We start from the raw sequence: 10188 nt of genomic DNA on the forward strand, positions 1-10188 counted from the left end.
CATCAGAAGATAAAGAATTACCTTTATGGAGTTGCCTTTTCCTACCTTTGTCACACTACCCACCCTCCAAATATAGCTAGATGCCAACTTGCAGAGTTCTTGGCAATGCCGTGTTGACCGGAGAATTCAAGGAGCTGCTCTACACGTTGGGAGGGCGCCCAGATTCATGAACATTGCTTTAGTTCAGTGTTGTCCAAACTTGGCCACTTTAAGATGAGTGGACTTCAACTCCCAGAATTCCCCAGCCAGCATGAAGTCCACTCATCTTAAAGTGGCCAAGTTTGCACAACACTGCTTTAGTTGCATAAAGGCTTTTACCTCATTTTCATCATTGTTAAGAGCGAAAACATTTCAAACTATTTTTCTAATGTTGAATTCTTCTGAAGCACACAAGTGCATCTGAAATAAATACATTTCACTTGGCTTTACTCACTGTTAACCCCCTCCCCCCGCTTTATCATAGAGTTGTGGAGGCTGTTCAAGCACAGGGAGATGCCCCATTCTCAACGGCAGGCCCAGGGGAGCATCCCTCCTGCACTGCTGAACCAAATGCCTTGATTCACATCATGCCCTCCCTGCAAATGATGCCTTAGTGACCAAGATAATTAAGCACCAATGAGGAAACACAATGGCCAGCACCCTGCTAATGGACAGTGCTTTGGCCTACTTGAAAAAATACTCTGAAGCATGTTCAAGCTGGGCTCCACTCCTGGTAACCCATCCTGCATTTTTCTTGGCAGGGTTTTAGAAGTTCTTTGCTCTTTCCTTCTGAAACATTCTTCAACCTCCCAGGTGAGCTACAATCCCAGATTTTCCTACTGGTCTCCTCTCCAAATATTAACCCAAACCATCCCTGGGTAGCTTGGGAAAGTTGGCCGGCTTTTGTCACCTGCTGAAGCTTCGGACACCTACCAGTTCCTGAAGCATTAAGATCACCAGTCTCCTCCAGCTCAGATTGTGAAGGTCAAAGGACTCAACCCGCAAGGATGCTCCTGTGCACTGGAGGACAGAGCTGGACAGCAGCTTTTGATTTCTTTTAAAAAGAAAAGAAATCCCACACCTAGGTGCCCATTTCCACATCTGCATTTTCCCCAATGCATTTCAAAACCATCTTATTTAATTCTGAACAAGACTGTTCATATACGGATCCTAGCAGTAGATTAAAAGAGAAGTCTCTCTTGATTTCTGGGGACTTCATGGATACATCTGTGTAGTTTCTTGACAACAACCCTGCCTTTTCCTGAGATGTTTTTCCATTTCCCAGTCTTACCTGCAACTCTGGATTTCCTTGTGGCCTCCTATCCAAACAGGAGCCCAATTAGCTATGACCAGCATGGTCCTGACACTTGGTAATGTCACAGGTGGGGTGCTTTCTATTGGAATGGGCAGTTGGAACCTCACCCAACTCCTCACCCAAGATTTCAACCCTTCCCTAGCCATCAGGGGTATCTGCAGGGTGTGGTCAAAAAAGTCAAGACTGTGGCCACGACCACTGTGAGAGGGAAGCTACAACTTTGAAACTTTCAATCAAATATACAAACCTGGCAACTTTTGAGGTCAAACCAGCAAACCTGGGTAAAGCATTCCAACCTCAGATTTAACCCCCTTTTTAAAAAGTTTTGATTACCATCTCTCTTCTGATATTTTTCAGGCACCCTATAACTCAAATCTAAACGATCATGTGCAAAAACAGCCCTTGCTTCCTATATGAGAAGGGGAAAACGTATCATGTAAAGGATAGATTTGGGGGTTTAATTTACACTGACTTGGTACTGGTAAGAAAGATGATTCTCCAACTTCCATTACGTACAGGCATGTCTCAATCACTTGGGGAAGTGAAGCAAAAGAATGAACAGAGGATAAACCCAAATAATACATTTGCAACAACTAGCTATATTTTGATTTCTACCTTATGCCTGCCTTCCAAACCAAATGTAAACTGAAAAATGCTGAAAAATGTAAACAGCGCCTCTAATTCTAAACACATTTACTCAGGAAACCCATCCTGTGCAATTCCAGAGCTCTTATGCTCAGATGCTGTTGGGGATCAGCAGCCACCCTGCACATCCCCAGTCCTTGCCCCCCCCCAAGTGAAATTAACTCCATTGCCAGAGGCCTTCTGGTTGAAGGACTTTCCCTATTTCAGATCGACAGAAGTCTCAACATCTGTCAGCCCAGCTCACCGCTACAAGTGGTAAGTTTCCTATTGCCAGCATCACACCCTTGAAGGAAACAACATTATTGCTAGAGAGGAAACAAGAGCCCCGAAAATGGGTTTCAGGGAGCTTTTTCTACCACCATAAGGTTGCTGTGATTTTGTTTTCACTGGCTGGTAAAACTTGACAATTCATACTGTATTTATCTGGTGCTTTTGGGACTGCCAAGAACTGTATGTGTCATATATTCCGCACCTCCTTTGGCAAGGGCAGCAATTAGCCAACCACGATTGAAGGTAATCAGGATCAACCCTGGTTGGTACTCCTGGGAACACCAGAGTTGTAGGCAAAATTGGAGAGTTGAAAAACCCTACAGAAAGGGGAAAGGACAGATTTTCCCAAATTCTGCCAAGAAACTTGCACTGGTGTGCCCATGAAGTCACTCAAAAAGTTGAAGAAGCATCTTGGAAGAAGACAGTTGTAAAACCCTTCTACATGGTTACCAAGAACACTTGGTGGATGTGCCCATGAAGTCAACCAGCATTAAGTTTATATCTTGTGATCATTGCCACATCCCTTCAAAGCACAGAAGCATGATTGCCCCCTATTAAATTTAGAGGAAGGAAGAGGTGGAATGGAGAGAATAAAGGTCCACCACAGACCATCTTCTGTGTTTGTGGTAGAAACAACGTGCAGAGTGGGGCGGGGGTGGGGGGGGAGGAAGGATTAACAAATTCAGGATGGCAGCAACAAATCTCAAACTTGTTCGCAAACAAATTTGTGATCAAAGCTCTACCTCTCTGTATGTGTGCACCTCAATAAACAACCCAGCACCTTCTAATTCCATATTTCATCTTTTTAGTTACTAAATGACACCAGCTCAATAATTGTTTGTCAACACTTCCACCCAACTGATCATCCAAATGTCAAACTGTTTTAGATTTTCTTTACCTAAAAACATCTTGGGAATCTGGAGAACTAAAGAATAGAAATGTATCACGTGGGTGCCAGGAAACATGCTTTGTGTAGAAGAGAGCACACCTCAGATGTTTATTCTTATTAGAAAAGATGTGACGGCCAGGTAGTTCAGAAGCTAGGAGGTAGACAGATAACAGAGGATGCTAAGTGTGGAAGCCAGACCAGATCACCAGGAATTTAAGAAACCCATCTCCATGGGGTTCAATACATCAGTCCTGTAACAAGGCACTTAGAAGCTATGGAAAGAAAATTTTAAAGTCTGTTAGTTGTTATGATTCTGCACATGTCCTGAGGCACCACAGATCCCATAAGTTTGGCATTAAAAGACATTCCAGGGCTGAGATCAATTCCTGACAAGTTCAATCAATTGCTGAAATGTGATGCTCAAGATTACTGACAAGTTCACAAAAGTAAAATGCTGCATGAAAATGTCTGTAATAAAGTACTGTATATTCCTGTTTAATACAAATATCTCTCTTTGTCATCCAAAATTGCCAAGTTCTCAAAACTGATACAGGAAGACTTTGAGAGACTTTTGTTTAGAAGGTCCTCAAAAATCAGGAATCTGGTCACACCTTTTCAGACAAATAAATGTCATTATTTGTAGTGCAATAAATATGAAAGGCTTACTTCTTCCTATTAATAACATTTGTTAGTCTGAAAATGTGCAATCAGCCTCCTGATTTCTGGATACCATTGACTAACGTGACTCTGCCTCTACAATGTTTAGAAGGCACCCTGATTTCTCGTACATAAAAACACAGCTGCTACACGTAGTTATGAAGACTCACTACCAAATGCAAAATGTTACTGACAAATCTTTAATCCTACTCCCACATTTAACACCTGATTATGGTATGAAATCCCTCCACAGACATAGGTAAACCCATTTACAGATAACTGGGCAGTGATCCCAAGTTCCTACATATGACCAATTTCATGGGAAGATCCATTTCTTATGAAGATGACATCCTGTTGGAATTTTTATTTTCCCTCTCTCTACTGGTGGGTGTCCAAGAGCAGAACTAGTGGTGGACCTGAAATCCAGATATAGGAAGTTTTGAAGCCAGCAAAGTTTTAAGAAGTCTGTAAAACTCAGAAGAAGAAACAGGGAAAAGATCTCATCACCGTTCTTCCTAAGAAACAGGCACACCAGGTAACCCAATAGGTAAACAGCAAACAAATTCAACCGGCCACAGACTAAATCTTATCAATTCACGTGAATACGCTTCCATGATTATAAACATATTTTAAAAACTTTATCTAGTGTAAACAGAAAGCTAACTCAAAAACAAACATCTTGCAATCATGGAAAATCACAACTGCCGAATTCAAGTTGGATTGCCACAAATCACAAAATATAGTTTGCAAGCTCAGGCTAATTTAGGAAACGCTACTGAAGATCTGCAGAGAAGTATAAGGGGCTACGCCAGGCTACCGTGCCTTCCCTTATTACCAAATATTTCAGTAAAGCAGGATGGTCCAAAATGATATGGAAAGGGAAGTCTGGTGGCCATCGTAGTGCACTGTAAGTTTGGGAGCTGTATGAATTTGAGAAACCTCGAGAAACAACATCTTTCTGGAGTGTTTGTTTGTGCAAGCCATGAGTGCTTCAATATTGCAGTGGAAGTGGCCACCGGCCCCCCAATTCAAATCAGAAAATGCAAACCCCCAAACCATCCCAGTTTTAGTGCCTGGAAATCCAAGTCATTCTCTCCAGACACCAGTCAGAAAGCACGTCACACATCTTGTTCCCCAGATCCCGCAAAGCAGCCTCTGGTTCGCCAAATCTGGGTCCCCTTGCACGCCTTCACCAACCCCATCAACGCAGACCCCAAGGCTTTATTTTACAAGGCAGCCATTCTCGAGTCCCAAAGGGATGTTTCCAAAACCTAGGGCCCTCCAACTGACCCCCTCCAAGAGAGGAACTTGGAAAGGAACGCAAAAGTAACTGCGAGCTGTTGAAATCCGCCAGGGACCAACTTCAGGTAAAGAGAAGAACAGGCAGGATGCCTGTTTTCTGTTCCAGCAAGAGCCGGAGGTCGCGCTCGGCCAGCCTCCCAGCAGAGACCCCCCGGCCCATCGGGGGCCATCGGATCCTCGGCAGGTCCTACAAAGAGGAACTGGGGGGCGAAATGCGGCCGCTGCTTCACCGGGGCATTTCTGCTCCTCCGCCGCGACCATCGGCAGCAAGTTGGGCCAAGTCGCGGCTTGCTGTCCTCCTCCCAATACCAGCAACTGGCGATGTGCGTTTGTGTGCGTGCGCGTGTTGGGGGGGTACAGGTAATCCCCCCAAGCAACTGAAACCCCCCAACCCCGCCGCTGAAGCCTTGCGAGGGTGCCCGAAACAGAGCCCGAAAGGGGCAGGGAGGCGCGCGGCTTTCGGGGACGCCCCCTCCCCGCTGTGCCCCGTCTTCCTGGGGCGCGGAGTTGTGGCGCCCCGGGGAGGGCGAGGAGCCGGGCGGGAAGCCGGTCCCCGCGCACTCACCTCGGAGCGAGCCTGCAGCCTCTTGTTCATCTCGTAGATCCGGTACTCGGGCTGCACCATGTAGGGCGTGTGGCGCCGGTAGAAGGGGGCGAAGGGCGAGGAGTAGAAGGGGTCGTGGGGCGCGCTGGACATGGTGCCTGCTGGCCGGGGCTGGAGGCGAGGCGCGCCGGAGGGGAGCGCCGGGCGAGCACATGGGCTGGGGGCTCTGCGCCCGGCGAAGTAAGCGGCGCACGGGCGGGGGGAGGGAGGGAGGGAGGCGGGGTGCACGGCTGGCTGGGAAGCGCCGCCGCCGGAGAGGGAGAGGGAGAGGGAGAGCCAGGCAGGGAGGCGGGCGGGCGGGCAGGCAGGGAGGGAGCCTGGCCGCCGCCGGGAGGCGAGCTCTCCGCCTGGTTGGGAAAGCGGCGGCAGCGGGGGGTCACTTCCCGGCCACCCGGGAGCCCCTGCGGGGAACGAGCCGAAAGATGCAGGGAGGGAGGCAGAGCGAGAGATGGAGGGATGGAGGCACCGCGCGGGCGGGCGGGCACGCGCGCGCGCGCACAGGCCCGGGGGAGGGAGAGCCGCCCCCCTCCCCGTGCCAAGCGAGGACTCCGCTCGGCCTCGCTCCCTCCCCCTCGGAAGAGGCTCGCGCGGGCCCGGCGGGAGGGGCGGCTGCCGGCTGCCCGAGGCGCTGGCTTGGCCTGCCCGCGCCGCCTGAAGGTTGGGGACAGGCGGCCGGCTTCCTCTGCGCCCCGCTGCCCGGTCTCGCTTCCCCCGCCCGAAGCAGCGGCTTTCAAAGAAGGGGGCCCGGGAAGGAAGAGGGGGGAGCGCGTGGGGAGCGGCGCCGGGCAGGGCCGGGCAGAAGAAAGAAGCTGCGCCCAAAGTTTGGGAATCCGAGGTCCGCTCCTCTGAGACGGTCTCGAGGGAGGGATCTGCAGGGCATCCCGAAGAGACTTTCCGCGGCCCCTTTGCTGAGGGGCCAGAGCGGCTGAAGTTCTAGCTTGCCGCGTTCGTCCTGCAGCCTGGGCATTTTCGGAGGCAGCTGCCGGAAGGGCTTGCGACGCTGAAAGGGATCGAGCCGCACAACGGCTCTGCGAGGTCGGTCGGTCGGTCGGTCTTGGCATGCAGGGGTGCAGGGAGGTGGCTGAAGCCCAAAGAGTCCCGGCCAAGGGCTGCGTTCAAAGGCCTCTGGACCTCCGCGTTTTTGTAAAGTCAAGCAAACTCCCCGCCTGCGGTGCCACTTCTAATCCCTTGACATGCGTACAGACATGGCAATTCCTCCGAGAGTTGTTCGTGGTCTATGCTACAGGCCCCTGCGCTCGTTCGCCACATCCCCAAGTTCTCAGAACCAGCAGGGCTGTTTCCGGAAGCAGTAAATACATTTCCAGCAGTTTCACCCAAACAAGAAAAATGGCAAAACAGCCCAGGCTGAAACACAGTCCTCAGCATTTTGTTGCCACCGAAAAATGCATTCCCTTTGAAGTTAAGGAGTGCAACTTAATCTTTGTCACACTCACTTGAAAGTGTGCGGATGGCAGCTGTGCAAATCATTTCAAAGGGCCGCAAGCCAAATGCCCCTACAAATGATTTGCACGTCTCTGGCATGGATAATACAATCAGCACATAAAATCTAGAAATGCATCCAAGTCCTTGTGTTGGATCGTCAGAGAACTAATCTAGACCAGGAAAAGCTGCCACAGCTGAGCACTTCCGTTCATTCAATAAACTTTAGCTTCAGCATTGACAACCATCTTCCAGTAATTCCAAGGATGCGAAACATTTTAAAGAAATCCAGGACATCTTAATGTTTAAGCCGTCTATTCCATGAACGGCAGTGGCATCACACAGTGACCCTAGATGATCTCGGAGGAAAAATGAGAGACTGAATCAGACGTAGTGTGTGAATGAAACACCACCAGGAAATCCCACCTCTGTAGAATAGATGGGGAAGTTGGGGGTAAAAAAATCTGGATGAAGGCAATGTCAAACCATTTCTTGCAAAAATACTGAACTCAGCTCAGGGGCATTTAAAAACTACATGAAGCCAGTAGTTATTTTATTTGGAGACCTTGAAAAAAATTAGACTGGCAGTTCAGATCAGGCAATCAGCTAAATGCCTGAATAAACACCTAAATAAATAAAGTGACATTTCTTTCCTTTCATTGATAAAAGCTGGAAGACATCAGAGGATGACACAAGATGGTAAGCAAAAGCCAGCAACTGTTTTTTAAAAAGTTATTTTTTAAAAACAAAATGTTTAATCTTAAAGAAAAATAAAATTAAAAATTAGAAGTACAAGCTAAAAATACAAACTAAGAAGGAAAAGAAAAAAATTATCTTATATTTTACACTTATCAATAGTTTTACCAATGAATTCACTACCATAATATGAACAGTACAAGATACTATTGTAAGATACCTCAGAATCACTGTCACAGGAACACATACTGCTGCATCCTTTGATTAGGAGAAAGTGTGGCCTTTTCCAAAACAGATAGATCACACATTTCCGACAACCATTCCTTGACATCTGGAATAGTATCACTTTTCCAATTTCTTTATATAATTCTTTTAGCCACCCCAAAAGCCAGCAACTTTGAATCGTAACTCCTTGCCAGGTTTTGTGTTATGGAAAAGAGGTGTATATTTTTGGCATTGCTGGAAAGAAATGTTTCTCCATCTGGTATTTTACATAAGTGTCATTTGGGCATTCCTAGATTTGAAAAAGTAAGTTCCCCTGAAGACTTGACTTCTCCCCTTCCCCTTCCCCTTCCCCTTCCCCTTCCCCTTCCCCTTCCCCTTCCCCTTCCCCTTCCCCTTCCTTCCTTCCTTCCTTCCTTCCTTCCTTCCTTCCTTCCTTCCTTCCTTCCTTCCTTCCTTCCTTCCTTCCTTCCTTCCTTCCTTCCTTTCTTTCGACTGCTCCACTCTCAACAGATTTTCAGTGTAGTAAAACAAGTTACACTGCAATTACAGTAAAACAATAACAAACCAACTAATACAATTCCTATAAAATCCATTTTTAAAAACCCATTATGGTGTCTCCCTTCAGAGGGAATAAAGTTGTTTCATTTCCTTGCAAAAAGCTAAAAGGGGCTAATAAGGACTCGAAGAGGGGCTGCTGACAGACCTCTAGAGGGAGCAAGTTTTACACTGTGGTCATAAGTGATCCTGGTCCCTTCACTATGTAAAGATGAGGACGTGCACTTTTCTGCTGGAAGTGTTTCAGTGATGTTCCCTGAGCCTCTCCCACTACAGTCCACCTCACTAGCCATTCTAGAGAATCAGCATTGCTGTCGGGTTGGGAAGACCAATGTTTTGATGCAAAATGAGCTGGAGGTTTAGCTTTTCTCTTAATTGGCAAGATAGCTGAGGCCAAGTGGATTCAGTTATCCTATGCTTGGGCGATGTGCTTGGGTGAACATGGAAGCAATGGATTAGCAAATAATTTCTTAGGAGACTTATCCACATGTTCTTCCAAAAAGGGAAGCTTAAATGCAGGATAATGCCAGAAAAGTGTTTTATGGAATAACATTTTGCAGAAATCGCAACTGTACCATGACATTGCAAGGGGAAAACTTGCAATGGGGGGGGAGGGGGGGCAGGGATAGGGAAAAAACTGGGGAATTAAAGCTGGGAATATTAAGAGTTTGAGAAACTGTATTTCAGATGTTGAAAAACAAATTGAATTAAGAAGAGGGAGGGGGAGGGGGAAGAATTGAGTTTTCCAAAAACATTGAAGTCTGGGTATAATTAATTGCAAGAAGTCTCTAAGGAAGAAAATAAATGATTTTAGCAGATTGAAAATAGCAGATTGAAAGCTTCCTTGATTTACCCCTAAGATACCGCAGGACCTCCTCCTTTCCCCATCCCTGCTCAGAAAGCATTGCTAGAAGAGTAGTCTGGTAGCTATTCTTCCATCCCTCAGTCTCCAACTGCTATTTTTGTAGAGCCTTAACCCCAACCGTATATTCTTGGGTACCATGTTGCAGTCAGTGTCCTCATTCAAGCCAGATCTGAATCACTAGCTAATGCAGAATTGGCCAAAAGTGGAATAAATGAAATGACCGGGAAAACTGACCCTGACAAGTGATCTGACTCATTAACAAATGAGTTAACAAATGGTTGTTGATTCATTCAAATGTGCAGTGTATTGAATTGCTTTGAATACTTAGTGGAAATTCAGAAGTCTTGTGGTATTCTATGCATCAAAGTAGATATTGGTAGCATCTTCAAGACTACCCAGCTGGATGAGGCATTGCTCACAAGTTTATGGTCTAATCCGGTTGGGTAGTCTTGAAGGTGCTACAAAGCTCTGTCTATTTTGCCTACCTAGAAAATGTATGAAATGAAAAGCAGGATTCTCCAGTGTTGCCCCCCAGTAAGGGATACCTGGTGCCATCTTTATTTCTTTCTGGCATCAAATAAATGTTTATTCTCCTGGACATTTTAATAACGTATTGATGATGCTGTGATCTTTTAAGGTTGTTACTGTGGATTTTACTTGCTCTTCCTGGTGTATTATTTATTGCATTTTGTACAATTTACGTAACGTTTTAAGGTGTGTTTTTAGCTTCCTGAATTGTTTGAATG

General features: G+C 46.6%; 1 protein-coding gene across 10 annotated transcripts in view; it reads right to left on the bottom strand.

The window, feature by feature from the left end:
- LDB2 (LIM domain binding 2) overlaps window positions 1-9146 on the bottom strand; it is a 178937-nt gene extending 169791 nt beyond the window's left edge. For 3 of the 10 annotated variants that reach the window (XR_015794214.1, XR_015794215.1, XR_015794213.1), the window contains exon 1: window positions 5623-9146. Coding sequence is in view for 7 of the 10 variants with exons in the window: in XM_088131345.1 (XP_087987471.1) it covers window positions 5623-5754 (132 nt within the window). In the remaining 3 variants the exon portion in view is untranslated. The remainder of the gene's footprint in view (window positions 1-5622) is intronic. The other 7 variants (XM_088131342.1, XM_088131339.1, XM_088131344.1 and 4 more) reach the window with 5 other exon arrangements.
- Between the last annotated feature and the right edge of the window lie 1042 nt (window positions 9147-10188).

The sequence above is a fragment of the Python bivittatus genome, unplaced genomic scaffold, assembly GCF_059951505.1.
Source record: "Python bivittatus isolate LINGU-HERP-01145 unplaced genomic scaffold, Pbiv_v1 ctg000960_np1212, whole genome shotgun sequence".
NCBI lineage: Eukaryota > Metazoa > Chordata > Lepidosauria > Squamata > Pythonidae > Python > Python bivittatus.